This window comes from Electrophorus electricus, chromosome 5, assembly GCF_041902795.1.
Source record: "Electrophorus electricus isolate QZ-2024a chromosome 5, ASM4190279v1, whole genome shotgun sequence".
NCBI lineage: Eukaryota > Metazoa > Chordata > Actinopteri > Gymnotiformes > Gymnotidae > Electrophorus > Electrophorus electricus.
In genome coordinates, this window is record NC_137501.1 from 4,327,501 (window position 1) to 4,342,500 (window position 15,000).

Consider the following 15,000-nt stretch of genomic DNA (forward strand, 5'->3'; position numbering starts at 1 on the left):
TTTAGGACATAAATGGCTGGAGGAACAAACACAAATAAAAGAAAATAAATGTTGGAATGATTCACTTATATTCAATAATTAAAAATGTTTTAGATGCTTTTTGAAGAACTTGTGTGGCTCGTCTACCCGTGTCTGTGTGTGTCAGTGTTTGTGTGGCCAGGGGTGTGTGTGTACGTGTTTGCCTGCGTGTATGAGTATTTATGTGTGTGTGTGTATGTGTGTAACCTGCTTCCGGTGCAGCCCTGTGGCCATCTGCAGGTCTGATAGACCCTCTGTAGTGTGGTACCATTCTGAACCTGACACGTCACTGTCATAGTCACAGACTGGGGACACCAGTTCCTGAGGGGGAGACAGACAGACAGACAGACAGACAGACAGACAGAGAGACAAACAGACAGCAGAGAGAGAGAGAGAGACAGGCAGAAAAAGAGACAGACAGCAGAGAGAGAGAGAGAGAGAGAGAGAGAGAGAGAGACAGAGAGAGGGCAAGTGAGAGAGACAGAGAGAGAAAGCACATATTAACTTATGAGGGTATTGAATGAAGCTTAAAGTAAATGGTAATTGTAGACAACTGCATTGCTGGAGCCAAAGAATAACACACACACGCGCACACACACACACACACACTCACACACACACACACACACACACACACACATACACACACACACGCACACACACACACACACACACTACAGTGTTACATCTGGAGGCAGCAGCATTATCTAATCAGACCATTACTGAAATAACACACACACACCCCAAACACATAAGGCTGCAGTGTAAGTGGAGCGGTTGTGGCTCTGCTCCCCTCCAGCACCTCCGGCCCCAATTGAAGTATCTTCCCAGTGTTGACTCTCTCTCAGTGGGTTAGGCGAGGTGCAGAGGAGCCTTCTCCACCCACCACACGTGTGTGTGGGTTTGCGTGTTGTATGTTCCACCAGTTTAAAATGCTTCATAAGAGTGAAGCTGCTATATAATTTCCTGTGAGTACTAAACGATCTGTGTGCTTAGTGTTAACTGACTGTTAACACACAGCTCGGACCGAGGGGCAAGTCAGGACATTACAGCTCTAACGAGTATGAGATTTTGATTTCATTTATAATAATATCAAACACGCCCCCCCACCCCCAAACAGTTCTGAGATTTTTTTCTTTCTGTTTTGTCTGTCAGGACGAAATACAGAACTATTCATTTGCACACATTCATATATTAAGTAGGTAATAATCCTGGATATGTCCATGGTGAACTCTGACAGCCATGCCCAGTCCTGCAAGCAGAGGGGAGTGAGGGGGTCTACTGATCACCGCATTACTGCTGATCGGAGAACACTTAGCTTACACAAACGACACGAGAAAAAACAGGCTCTGAAAGTGTGGCACACACACAAACATACACACGGACACATACACAAACACACACTCCAACTACTGTCACTGTGAGCCCGGATAAAGTCCAGATGCCTGTGGCTAAGGAGAAACCCACTCCTTCATTCAGAAGCTCTTGACAACAAAACGTGGGCGTGTAAAACGTCGGCTGGAATCACCACCATTTTCAAAGAAAAAGAAATCAGCAAATGCATTGCTGAGAACTGCAGCTTTCTTCCACAAGGACCCTTACACTGCCTTGGCTGACCTAAGCTGTGGAGACATGAAGCTCTGCTCAAAGAACACTACTGCAGGAAAGCCATATGGGGGCGATTACACTGAACATGTGTCAGGGGTGTGTTATCAACAACACAGTGCAGGAACAGTCCTGACCAGTCTCAGATGCTTACTGAGCAAGAACTGGGCAGGGGGGAGTACATGAAAAACAATTAGCGTAGACCCCCCCCCCCCACACACACACACACACCCCATTTGACAGAGACGATTCACGAGCTGATTACACACACGTGTGTGGCAGGTGGCTCATGGACGTGACGCTGAGGTCAGGATTTTCCATGTCCAAGTGTCTTACTGGACACGCATCATGTGTTCAGTGTGGAATACTGAGCTCATGTGTTTCATCAGCATGCAAACCAAGTGTGAAGCTAATGATGATGATGATGATGATGATGATGATGATGATGAGAAATGCTGGAGAGGCGTATGTGGCCTTGTGTGGAGGTGTGCGGGGGTCTGTGCTGGTTTGGGAAGCCATGCAGAAGTTATATTACCTGAAACATTTCTAAGGGCATCGGTTTCCCGGACAACCACTGCCAAGTATGCACACCAACTGATCCCACATGTGTTTGTTGTATGTAAGAGGGTGGAGCCTGGTGAGAAAGCAGTGTGTAAGGAGGTGGAGCTTGGCAGGTGTGTGTAGTGTGTAAGGAGACAGGGTCTGGCATGCATGTGTGTGTGTGTGTGTGTGTGTGTGTGTGTGTAAGGAGGCGGGGCCTAGCAGGTGTCTTTAGTGGGTAAGGAGGCGGGGCCAGGCATGTTTGTGTAGCGTGTAAGAAGGCGGAGCCTGGTGTGTGTGTGTGTGTGTAGTGTGTAAGGACTGCTCAGGACCCTGTCAGGACTGCTCCTTTACTCTAACTCTCAGTACAAACACACATAAGCGACAGTTTTGCAGACCACAGGAGCCAAGATGATGCACATCAGGACTCACAGCTCACAGACCATCCCACACCACAGACCTCCCTACACCTCACTCTGCCCTACCTGTCAAATACCCAGAGACATCCGTGAGAAATGTGGGTACTTTGGAGCGCATGTTAAATGCTAACTAGTGCGTTTACTTTTCATCATTTAGAAGTAAATGTGTGTATACTGTTATTTGCGAAGCCTGAAATCAGCTCCAAGGCCTGAGATGCAGGATAGTAGCTCGGCGGGCTCCTGAGCCCCAGCGCTCTTAAACAGCTGTCTACACGCAGCCCATCTGTAACTCCCCCTGGCTCTCAGTCCTGCTGAGGGACCAAACCTGGCCTCATGTCAGGCGTCTGAGCGGAGGGTTTTCACTGCTCACAGGCTCTTGCACAGATGCCTGGGCCGGGGACAGACAGATCTCAGTCTCTTCACACAGGTGGGGGGGGGGGGGGTCACTCTTAGCAGACAGGTGAGGTCTTCAGAGAGACAAGGAGCAAATACAGATATGCTGAAGCTCCATGATGAAAGCAGGAGGTTAGTCAGGAGGTGTAGTTGAGTCAGTAGGTCCATCTCAGGAGGTCTAACTTATTCAGAAGGTCTAGTTCAGTCAGTAGGTCTATCTCAAGAAGTCTGTCTCAGTCAGTAGGTCTAGTTCAGTCTGTAGGTCTGTCTCAGGAGGTCTAATTCAATCAGGTGGTCTATCTCAGTCAGGAGGTCTATCTAAGTCAGAAGGTCTATCTATCTCAGAGGTTATGCTCAGTGAGAGGTGAGATGGTTTGGTGTTCAGCACAGTACCTGGTCACTGTGGTAGCTGGACAGAAATGTGTAGAGATGCAGGAGGCACACAAACACACAAACAAACTCACATACACAATCTCACACACGCACACAAACATACACACACACACACAGCCCAATGGGACGCCTGAAGGAAGGAGCTCTAAGAAAAGACCCCCACCTCAGACTGTACAACCACAGCACAGACTGACCCAGCTCAGCTCTGAACACTAACTGTATAACCACAGCACAGACTGACCCAGCTCTGAACACTAACTATACAACCACAGAGCACTACAGACTGACCCAGCTCTGAACACTAACTAAACAACCACAGAGCACTACAGACTGACCCAGCTCTGAACACTAACTATACAACCACAGAGCACTACAGACTGACCCAGATCTGAACACTAACTGTATAACCACAGCACGGGCATTGCTCTCACTCTCCCACACACCTGCAGGCAGTGCAGATCACCTTTATATAACATCCAGCTCACAGCACCAAGCAGGGTTCAGACAGAACTTAGGAAAACACTCACTGGACCCATATACTAGATAAAGTGGTGGATCTGGGGCAGAGAGACAACACCCACACACACACACACATGCATTTTTAGACGTGAAGGCCCCCTGGGCTGTTTTGTGACCTGCTTTGATCCTGTTTGAAGCACCTCCAGAGAGGCAGAGATGGTGGTGGCACTTTCTACCCCTTATCTCCTAATCTCTCATCTCTCCTAATCTCACATCTCCTAATCTCACATGCTTTTACTGGCACGGCACCGTGCAGGAACAGTACCAGGTTTTCCAGTGACTAATCCGGTCGCTGTTACGCTATGATATTTAGGCCCCTAAAGAAAGTGCTTTTTTCACTAAGGAATTATACGATCACTCAAGTGCATGCATTAGATAACAAATGTGGTTTCAGTCTCAGGGAGATTTTCCCCGTAGCATTATAGACCACAAATCACTTTAAGATGCGAGACTTGGAGTAGTTTTGAATCATGTTTCTATTGTCAAAATTATCTTGATGTTATGACCCTTCAGGGAAGCTCAGGATGGAAAGCGTTTTGTGGATATGAACAAATATCATCACTCTTTGGACAAATAAAAAAAGGCAATGGAGTGACTGTTTCTTCAATGTGTGTATGCATGTGTGTGTGTGTGTGTGTGTGTGTGTGTGTGTGTAGAGCACTGGTTGCAGGCTCTGAGGTATGGTGCTGAGGGTCTTGTGCTCTGCACATTTCGGCATTTTCTCTCCTCATACACACACTCAGTCAGGATCATGACAGAAGTCCTGATGACCTACTGGGCTAAATGCTCGCCACATGACGCAGTGATGTAGAGGACCCAGTGAGGTAGTGGACCCAGCCTGAGGCAGAGAGGCAGAGGACCCAGCCTGAGGCAGTGAGGCAGAGGACCCAGCCTGAGGCAGTGAGGCAGAGGACCCAGCCTGAGGCAGTGAGGCAAAGGATCCAGCCTGAGGCAGTGAGGCAAAGGATCCAGCCTGAGGCAGTGAGAGAAGACCCAGCTTCAGGCACTGAGGTGGTGGACCCAGCCTGAGGCAGAGAGGCAGAGGACCCTGGGAATGGGAAAAGTGTCTCTGTACCCAAATACATCTCCTTCTTTTCTTGTGTGGATGGGAGCTGATTTGTGATTTACAGTATTGCTGCTCTGACCCAATTTATGTGTTTACATGTGTTTATAAACAATGGCCACTTTTAAGATTTTAATTTTATTTTTTATTTTATAATGCTGCATTTAATTTATCATCATGGGAGGACAATAAAACATATTATTGTGTGTAAGCTAATGGTTAATATAAGGTCAGGTTAAGGTTGAAACAATAGACAAGAGTATCAAATCAGTCTGAAAGCTGTAAAACTACTTAGTCGTGCTGTATTTTTCAGAGCCTCGCACATATATAGTCTCTCTCTGACACACACACACACACACACACACACACACACACACACACACACACACACAGAAAACCTCTCAATCAGACACTTTGGAGTGGACAGAATTCTACTCATAAAGAGAGTGTTTGGAAGTGTGACAGAGGGGGAGAGAGTGAGAGTGAGCGAGAGAGTGAGAGAGAGGAAAAGAATGAGAAGAGCAAATGTGAGAGAAAGAGAAAGTGATGGAAACAGGAGAGAGAAAAGGAAGGAAAGAAAGAGTTACCCTCAGGTGTATCCTTGCTATACTTCCTGTATGTGTTGATTTCCCTTTAAATAAACTGCCTAACACACACACACACACACACAGGAGGGTAAAAATTCCATGAAATTCTTCTAGATAAAAATTAAAAAAAGCATTTCTCAAGATTTTTTGCTGAGAAGGAAAGAGTTTGCTGGGAGCAAATGACAATAGACAGATAAGGCTCAGAGCCAAGAAGGAGTGGAGGGAGAGAGAGGGGGAGGGGAAGTCATTCCATCACTGTGTTACTGAAGCAGTCATTCTGAGAAACACTAAGGGGGGTACTGGGTCCAACCCAATTAGGTGTGACCAGCGTGAGCTCAGGGCGTCCGAGCTGAACCCAGCGAGCCAAAGAAGACCAACGAACCAGTGAAAGGAAGTGTTTTAAAGTTTTTTAAAAATATGAAAGCAGCAGAGGACGAGAGCAGAGGGGAGGAGAGGAGAGGAGAGGAGAGGAGAGAACTGGGTAGGAGAGGAGGGGAGGGGAGGGGAGAGGAGAACTGGGTAGGAGAGGAGGGGAGAGGAGGGGAGATGAGAGGGGAGGGGAGGGGAGGAGAGGAGAGAACTGGGTAGGAGAGGAGGGGAGATGAGAGGGGAGGGGAGGGGAGGAGAGGAGAGAAGAGAACTGGGTAGGAGAGGAGGGGAGATGAGAGGGGAGGGGAGGAGAGGAGAGAAGAGAACTGGGTAGGAGAGGAGGGGAGGGGAGGGGAGGGGAGAACTGGGTAGGAGAGGAGGGGAGATGAGAGGGGAGGGGAGGAGAGGAGAGAACTGGGTAGGAGAGGAGGGGAGGGGAGAACTGTGTAGGAGAGGAGGGGAGATGAGAGGGGAGGGGAGGAGAGGAGAGAACTGGGTAGGAGAGGAGGGGAGGGGAGAACTGTGTAGGAGAGGAGGGGAGATGAGAGGGGAGGGGAGGAGAGGAGAGAAGAGAACTGGGTAGGAGAGGAGGGGAGAGGAGGGGGGGAGGAGAGGAGAGGAGAGAACTGGGTAGGAGAGGAGGGGAGAGGAGGGGGAGGGGAGGAGAGGAGAGGAGAGAACTGGGTAGGAGAGGAGGGGAGGGGAGAGGAGAACTGGGTAGGAGAGGAGGGGAGAGGAGGGGAGATGAGAGGGCAGGGGAGGGGAGAGGAGAGGAGGGGAGGAGACCCTGTCCATGTCCCCAGGAGACCGCACTAATGGGGTTCACATGCAGGGGAAGAGCTAGTAGGGCACTGAGGATGACCAAACATCCTGAAGTTGCAGCTGGGGTCAAAGAGCAGGACAGAGGTCACAACAAATAAGAATAGGAGCAGCCCTTGTCCAAGGTCACCCTCGAGAAGCTTCCTCCCAGGACAAACACACTTCATACGGATGACGGAACGCTCACATGCGCAGACACTTGGAAACAATGCTACACAGCTCCATGGCACTGGTGTGTGAAGTGTCAAGGGCTTGTGCACGGCACTATGCAAGTGCAACACTTCACACCACACAAATGTGTGAAACATAACACTTCGCCTGCAGCGCCGAGCGGGAGACAGTCGGATTGTCACTAGAGACGTGTGTGGTATGTTTGATTTATGTTTGACTTGGTGTGTGTGTGCATTTGTGTGTGTGTGTGTGTGTGTGTGTGTGTGTGTCTAGTTAAAGGCAATGTAGAGTATAGCTCACATTGTATTCACTGAAATAAACATAATGCACTGCATGTATCAAAGGATATTCTAATTAGGGCAGGTAAGTTTAACCAATCAGAAACTGCAAATATTTGTAAACAATGTATGGTGATCACACATGTAAACTGCCACTGAATAAGATAACTAAACTGACTCTGAATCAGACAACTAAACTGAAAGGTGACAACAGCTTCTCTCCAGCAGGCTGATGCTGAACTCAACTGTGGACCTTCCTGCTGCTACTTTTCTTTCTTTTTAGCACAAACCTAACAGACAAAAATTAACTGAGGTCTGTCTGAGCAAGTTAAGAATGCAAGACTATAGGCCACCAGGTCATCCGAGTTACAGAGTCATTCCTGAAGTCGCACAGTGCTCCAGGTTAGATGCCTCTCCTCAAAACGGCACCGACGTTTCGCAGTAATCACGCAAAACCCTGTGATAGGAAGGAGAGAAAGGTTCTTGGAGTCGTGAGCTCAGAGCCGCAATGCCTGACTGAACAGGAAGCTTCTGGGATGTATATAGAGCAGACGCAGTGCCCCACAATGCCCGGCTGCCCATCCCCACACAGCAGAGCGTGAGAGTGACCCCGCCGCACCCCCCAACCCCCACCCTCCCAGCATGCACTAGGGTCCAGCTGCATGTGTTTGGTAAACACAGTCTGTTCTATCAGTCTGAGTGACAGGGCAAGGCCTGGACAGAAACCTGTAGTGAACAGGTCACAGACACACCTGCCTACTTCAGAGAGATCCCCCCCCCCCCCCCAGACACACACAAACACCATGAATGGGGTAAATATTTGTGTACTGGGAGCAGGAATCAAGGCCACGCACATAAGCTTTTTTCCTTTGGCAGGACAGAGATCGAAACCTGGCTGGAGGCTCTTACAACCTGCAACTCTTCCCTCAAACGTCCAGACCCTCCTTATCAGCACGGGGAAGGAGAGGGTTAGTCATAAACTTGTAGTACATATGTTCAAATGGCTCTGCTTTGATGAAGCAAGGTACTGATTAGACCTGTGTTTACGAGCCACTGATTTAGCCAGTCCTTCAGCCCGAAGGGATACTGCCAGGCTGTCGTCATCTGCTCCAGATCTGTCCCCATGCAGCTGAGTCGGCTCGTCTGGGCTTCAGAGTCATCTTGCATGCAGAGGGTTTCCCAGCCGAGTCGTCAGGGAGCTCCAGACCGGGCCCCGTTTCTGCTCGACGCACCTAAACCAAGTGGCCAAGGTGCCTGAATACCTGGTGCAGGTGTGCTGCAGAGCAAAAACGTGGACCGGCAGACAGAGGAGTGGGGAAGAGGGGGGGCCACCGGGCTGGGAAGAGTCGGATTAGACCCCGCCAGGGCTCCCTCTCGCTCCAGGCTTCCCTGAGACCACGAGGACTTGATGCAGATCAGATTTATGCAGTTCGTGCATGAGTGAGCAGCAGTAAAATATTACGCCTGCACGTCATAGCAGACGACGTGCAGAACTTCTCCAAGTGCTGAGCCGGGACCAGTGCTCGTCTTTCATGTAATACTTATCGGTACAGTGATATGGTCCAAGATAAACATTCTTACTACGAGGTAATTTCATGCAAACAACATGCGACTACGGAGATTCTAGGAGAAAGCTACGTGTTTCCCCAGGAAAGAGGAAACCGAACGTCAGGCGCACAATAGTCAGTTAGATGGATGGGAGCTTTGGGGAGGCTGGGGGTTGCGCGGAGTTCTCCGTTTTTCGGAGTTGAAAACCCACTGCAGAGCTGGGAGGACTGGGTTAGGCCCACACGGCGGGTAGCGTACTGGGGGAAAAAGGATCCACGAATAACATTTCTTGCGGACAATGACTGGATTTCTTCGGGAATAACTGTCGCACGAGTTCTCCAAGGCTCACGGTGAGCCTCCGCACTGAGCCGCCGTCACCGTAAAGCGGCGTCGGGACACGGGTCCCTCCGCTGCCCATGTGAAAGCGCTTAGGTGAGCGAGCGCGCATCTTCCTAAATGGGTGACAGTAAGTTATTGTGCAGAAGAACTTGCACCCAGAAGGACGCAGAAATCCCCCCCCCCCCCCGATCAAAAGTTTTAATGATGATGGTTTACAAAGCAGCTTGTATATTGTTTTATTGCAGACATTATAACTATACGCAGGTAACACACAACTACACATCTGCCACAGGCAAACATTATCGTGGTGATACAGACGAACTATTAACGTGGTGATACAGGCTAACTCATTACAAAGTGACTCTGTCACGTCGCATTAATCATACCTTTTCGTCGGATCTTTGTTGAGAGATGTCGCGGTTTGGTATTTGTAAAGTCCAGGTCCCCACGTTCCTCGAGCGACGCAAGCGAGCCACAACAGCAGCAGAGTCCGGCGGAAAGTTCTCCGGTACGCCGCGGACGCGGAGTCCCCGTGCCATGATCCCATTTCCACGGCGTCAAAAAGCACTCCCGAAAACTCCCAGTATCTACGGCTGGGCTGTCTGGATTACGTTTAAACAGCTGCGATATAAAACTGCCACTTTACTCGGAAAGAAAGTCACCCGTTTTAATCTGATAAATAATATGAACGAACGCCCGCAATTAATAGCTTCACAACAAGCTGTAAAATTTAAAATCGCACTTGTTCACCGCGGAGATTTCAATTTTTAATTAATTTTTATATTTTTGGGTTTTGTGGAATATTAGTTTAAAAGCACCAAAACAAACAAACAAACATATATAAATATATACCCAAAATATCCTGAAGTTTTCGACAGGATTTGAGCGAAACTTTGTCAGCTGGCTGCAAGTCCAGAAATTGCGAGCAACGTTACGTCGCAGAGACTCGAGTGACCGGTCCCGCCTCGCGCCTGCACGTTCACCACCGCAGCGACGCGCGAGACAGCCGCTTTATAGTCTGCTCGAGGCTGCCCGAAGCCCAGATCTGATCTACTTCCCCCTGCCCATTCCGCGCGCTGTTTCCTCCCTGATGGCACGGCGTACGATCGCAGTGCGCATATCTTCTGCTCGTTCCGACTGGCAGGTTTGCTGTATCGGATTTCGGCAGAGCCCTAATTGCGTTTCAGAAACTTTCCCCGAAGCTCAGATTAAACAAAGCGCGTAGTTAGACTAATACTTTTATCTATACCTTCAATATTCTGCTGAAAACAATAATATGATTAGGCTGTCTGTTAGGAAAGAAAAGCACAGTAACACTGATAATCCCAAAACACAATGTGCACTGAATAGTTGCAAATGATACATCACTTGCCTTAATAATCTATTAATGTACGCCATACAACAACGAGTGTTTACCCATATAACGTGCCAATGACTATGGGAAATTGTCGCAAATGAGGTGACTTTTGAAGAACGTATTTTCGTGCCAACAACCAACACACTCACACTTCTGTGTGTAGATGAGACCGGGCCCGTGAGCTCACCATACAGTCCCAGTAAACCTGGTGTGTCACATCTCCAGTTCACAAAACAGTTCACCTGGATAATGCACACTCTTCATATGCCTCTGCTATACATAACCCAAAGAATCATACAGTTGCCACAGCATGCAGAAACCCCCCCCCCCAAAAAAGGGTGCGACCTGAGACAGAGTGGGAGGAAGAAAGACGAGGAGTTTCTGTCCTTTGCCCAGTGAATTGGGCAGCCTGAAGGGTTTCTGTGCAAACAGTGAGCAAACCGCAGCGTGGTGCTCAGGCTCCAAGCTAAACACCTGGTTGGGCAGGAGCCGCAGCCCAGTGAGCTCAGGCTGGCGCGGCCGGCGGGGGCTGGCTCTCATGAGCAGAACGACGGAAGAGCCACTGGGGGACCTCGTGTAGAGGGGAGCACAGCTGCAGTGGGAGATAGCAGCAGAAACAGACAGGGACAAGCACCCACTGACCTCTGAACACGCAGCCAGGTCAGCTGGGGAGGGGTGCAGAATACACAGACAGCGTGTATATCCAAAGACGCTCCCATCAGTCTGATATGGAATAGAACTGATCTCATGACCAGGTAGAGTGGAAACAGTCCACCGATCAAGCACAGCTTAGTGCCAGCTGAGAAAACTCACACTCGCTCCCTCCTTCTCTCTCTCTCTCTCTCTCTCTCTCTCTCTCTCTGAGCCAGATGTTTCCAATCTGGTGAGACGGAAGCAGTTTTAGAGGAGAGGGAGCTGTGGGGAGGGAGCCGTACGTGATGAGTGTTGATGGTCAAAAAGGCACCAGTGGCATTACTTCGGGAGTCAGCAGGTACAGTCGGGCCCATTAGGGTTAATTAACCTCGTTAGGGTTAATGAAGGTCCCCAAGCAGACACCACAGCTTCTAAGAAAAGGTAAGGATCAGTCGACCTGAGCTCTCTCACTCTCTCTTTTCACTGTGCAGTGAGGCTCGACACCTCCCTGGCGTGCCCTAGTCGCTGTGGCTCATAAACCCCACTCTAGGCCACCGTTACGACCCCCCCGCCCCTTACCGAGCTGCAGCTGGTTACGGCGCTTTAGTTCCTCATAAACTGCGTGTGTACGCTCACATATTTGGCCCCGTGACCTCATCAGAGGCAGAAAGCTCAAGCCAGTGCCCCGCTGTGGGGGAGACATCCGTGCAGCCTATAGGCGCTTACTGGCACACACACACACACATACACACACAAACACACAGACACACACACACACAGTGCAGTGGGATTAGGGGTACAATAGTCGAGGGACTGAGAGAGAGTATGAACCGATTAATAGACTGCTGTAAGCTAAACCGATTTAAATGCTTTGGCAACAGTGTAACTTAATATGGTCATACAATAAAGTGCCTTTCAATTACACTGAATAGAGAGAGAGAGATAGAAAAAGAGAGACAGAGAGAGAGAGAGAGAGACAGAGAGAGACACACACACAAAGAGAGAGAGAGTCAGAGAGAGACAGAGAGATAGAAACACACAGAGAGACAGAGAGAGAGAGATAGAGAGACAGAGAGAGACACACAGAGAGAGAGCGCAAGAGTATTAATAACATTGCTGCATGAGTTGTATTAGTGTACGAGCATTGTTGGTGTGTGAGTAGTGCTAGTGTGTGTGTTGTTGGTTTGGCAGTAGTGTTGGTGTGAGTGTATTGTTGGTTAATGTGTAGTGTCAGGTGTGCGAGTAATGCTGGTGTGTGAGTAGTGTTGGTGTGTGTGTAGTGTTGTGTGTGTTTAGTGTTGTTGTGTGTGTAGTATTGGTGCATGTGTGTGTGTGTAGTGTTGGTATGTGTGTAGTGTCTGTGTATGTAGTGTTGGTATGTGTGTAGTTTCAACATGTCTGTGTAGTTACGGTGTGGGTAGTGTCTGTGTCTGTTTAGTGTCGGTGTGTGTAGTGTTGGTGTGTGTGTAGTGTCAGTGTGGGTGTAGTGTCGGTGTGTGTAGTGTCATACATGTGCAGTGTTGGTGTGTGTGTACTGTCGTGTGTGTGTGTGTGTAGTGTTGGTGTGTGTGTAGTGTCAGTGTGGGTGTAGTGTCGGTGTGTGTAGTGTCGTGCATGTGCAGTGTTGGTGTGTGTGTACTGTCGTGTGTGTGTGTGTGTAGTGTTGGTGTGTGTGTGTAGTGTCGGTGTTTGTGTAGTGTTGGTGTGTGTGTAGTGTTGATGTGTGTGTGCACTGTTGGTGTGTGTAGTGTCCATGTGTCGGTGTGTGTGTGTAGTGTCGGTGTGTGTGTGTAGTGTTGGTGTGTGTGTAGTGTTGATGTGTGTGTAGTGTCGGTGTGTGTGTAGTGTCGGTGTGTGTGCAGTGTTGGGTTTGTGTGTGTGTAGTGTCGTGTGTGTGTGTCGTGTGTTTGTAGTGTCGGTGTGTGTGTGTAGTGTCGTGTGTTTGTAGTGTCGGTGTGTGTGTAGTGTCTGTGTGTGTGTAGTGTTGATGTGTGTGTAGTGTTGGTGTGTGTGTGTGTGTAGTGTCGGGTTTGTGTGTGTGTAGTGTCGTGTGTGTATGTGTAGTGTCGTGTGTGTGTGTGTGTAGTGTCCGTGTGTGTGTGTAGTGTTGGTGTGTGTGTGTGTGTAGTGTCGTTTGTGTGTGTGTAGTGTCGTGTATGTGTGTAGTGTTGGTGTGTGTGTAGTATAGGTGTGTTTGTAGTGTCGGCGTGTGTGTGTGTGTGTAGTGTATAGTGTTGGTGTGTGTAGTGTCGTGTGTGTGTATTGTTGGTGTGTGTGTAGTGTCGATGTGTGTGTAGTGTCGGTGTATGTGTAGTGTTGGGTGTGTAGTGTTGTGTGTGTGTGTAGTGTCGTGTGTCTGTAATGTTGGTGTGTGTGTAGTGTTGTGTGTGTGTAGTGTTGGTGTGTGTATGTAGTGTCGGTGTGTGTAGTGTCGGTGTGTCGTGTGTTTTTGTAGTGTTGGTGTGTGTGTGTGTAGTGTCGTGTGTGTATAATGTTGGTGTGTGTGTAGTGTCGTGTGTATGTGTAGTGTTGGTGTGTGTGTGTGTAGTGTATTGTCTGAGCACCTTCAAAGGTTTGCACTGCTGAATTTTGGTCCAGGTGTCTCACTCTCCGGGTTGTTTAGCTCTTAGTACAAACGCTCAGGACAAAGGTGCGTGTGAGCAGGTGTGTCAGTGGGGAAAGATTTGGTCAATATTTGATGGTGAAATATATCTGGTTTAGCCTCAGTGAACCCTGAACTCGTATAGGAAATATAAATCAAACTTTATATGAACAACCTGGGTTCCACCAGCATATGGATAAAAAATGTCAAATTCAAATACAAACATATGGAGATCCCACATAAAATATAAAACCTGTGTGATTAAAGGCATACACACATACTGCAGAACCCACATGCACACACACTAACACAGACACACAAAGACACAAACACACACATACACACACACAAACACATGGGCCCGCATACATGCATGCGCGCGCACACACACACACACACACACACACATGCACGCACGCACAAGCACACACACAATAGCCCATCAAGCTTAAAGGCTGACTGATGTGTCTGCTGTTGTGCAGGAATTTTCTGTTGGAGAATCCTCCCTTCAAGCAGGGTAGTGGTGTGGGGGAGGGGCACGCTAGAGAAACACAATCTGCAGAAATATTGTAAGGATTGTAATTAAGGCAACACAAAGCAGGCTCTCTTTTCCCTGAAGTTTGTTGCATGCTCTCTCTCTCTCTCTCTCTCTCTCTCTCTCTCTCTCTCTCTCTCTCTCTCTCTCTCTCTCTCTCTCTCTCTCTCTCTCTCTCTCTCTCTCTCTCTCTCTCTCTCTCTCTCTCTCTCTCTCTCTCTCTCTCTCTGTTTATTCTTCTCCACCCCGCTCTCTGAGGCCTGACCGGGTGATTGAAATGTCATGTGGAATCAAGTAGTCAGAGGGCTCCATGAAGAGATCTGTGTGGCGGGCTTAGAGCAGGCGATGGTGGACAGGGCTGGGGGCAGGGGGCCGGCATGAGCCGCGCTGGCGGGCGGCCAGAGCCCAGACACACAGCCAAACGTTGCTGTCTGCCCCCGCCAAGTGGTCAGAGACTGACATTGCGTCTGTGATTGATGCGTTTTTAAAGCGGTAACAAAAAAATCAAGGTAAAAATGTTTTTAATTCATTTTCAAAGCTCATGAATAAATTAAATGTGAATAAAATCAGTAGTTGTAGAAAAATGAAAGGGTGGGTGTGGGGGTCAGTCAGTGTTGAGGCAGAGACAGACTCCCTGCAGGACCCAGTGGGAGGGATGTTTGGTGGTGAAGAGGTCAGCCTCGAACACCAGGCCGACGCCCATGGCGTTCCTCCTCATAGAGGTTGTGTACACTGGCGTCCTCAGAGTGTTCTGGGAGAATATACATGTACACGTGTTAATAATAACAACACTTGTTAATAACAACACTTGT

At 48.8% G+C, this 15,000-nt stretch overlaps 2 protein-coding genes across 16 annotated transcripts in view; both read right to left on the reverse strand.

The window, feature by feature from the left end:
* emid1 (EMI domain containing 1) overlaps positions 1-10,124 on the reverse strand; it is a 65,965-nt gene extending 55,841 nt beyond the window's left edge. For 4 of the 13 annotated variants that reach the window (XM_035529956.2, XM_081715094.1, XM_081715095.1 and 1 more), the window contains exons 1-2: positions 9,448-10,122; positions 226-339 (exon numbers count right to left, since the gene is read on the reverse strand). In XM_035529956.2, coding sequence (XP_035385849.1) covers positions 226-339; positions 9,448-9,608 — 275 coding nt within the window. In that variant the 5' untranslated portion in view covers positions 9,609-10,122. Of the gene's footprint in view, positions 1-225; positions 340-9,447 lie in introns of all 13 variants that reach the window. The other 9 variants (XM_081715098.1, XM_081715097.1, XM_081715096.1 and 6 more) reach the window with 6 other exon arrangements.
* Positions 10,125-14,500: 4,376 nt separating this feature from the next.
* Positions 14,501-15,000, reverse strand: part of dnah10 (dynein axonemal heavy chain 10) — a 45,904-nt gene continuing 45,404 nt past the window's right edge. The window contains exon 79 of one of the 3 annotated variants that reach the window (XM_035530155.2): positions 14,501-14,939. In XM_035530155.2, the coding sequence (XP_035386048.2) occupies positions 14,793-14,939 (147 nt within the window). In that variant the 3' untranslated portion in view covers positions 14,501-14,792. The remainder of the gene's footprint in view (positions 14,940-15,000) is intronic. The other 2 variants (XM_081715103.1, XM_081715104.1) reach the window with 2 other exon arrangements.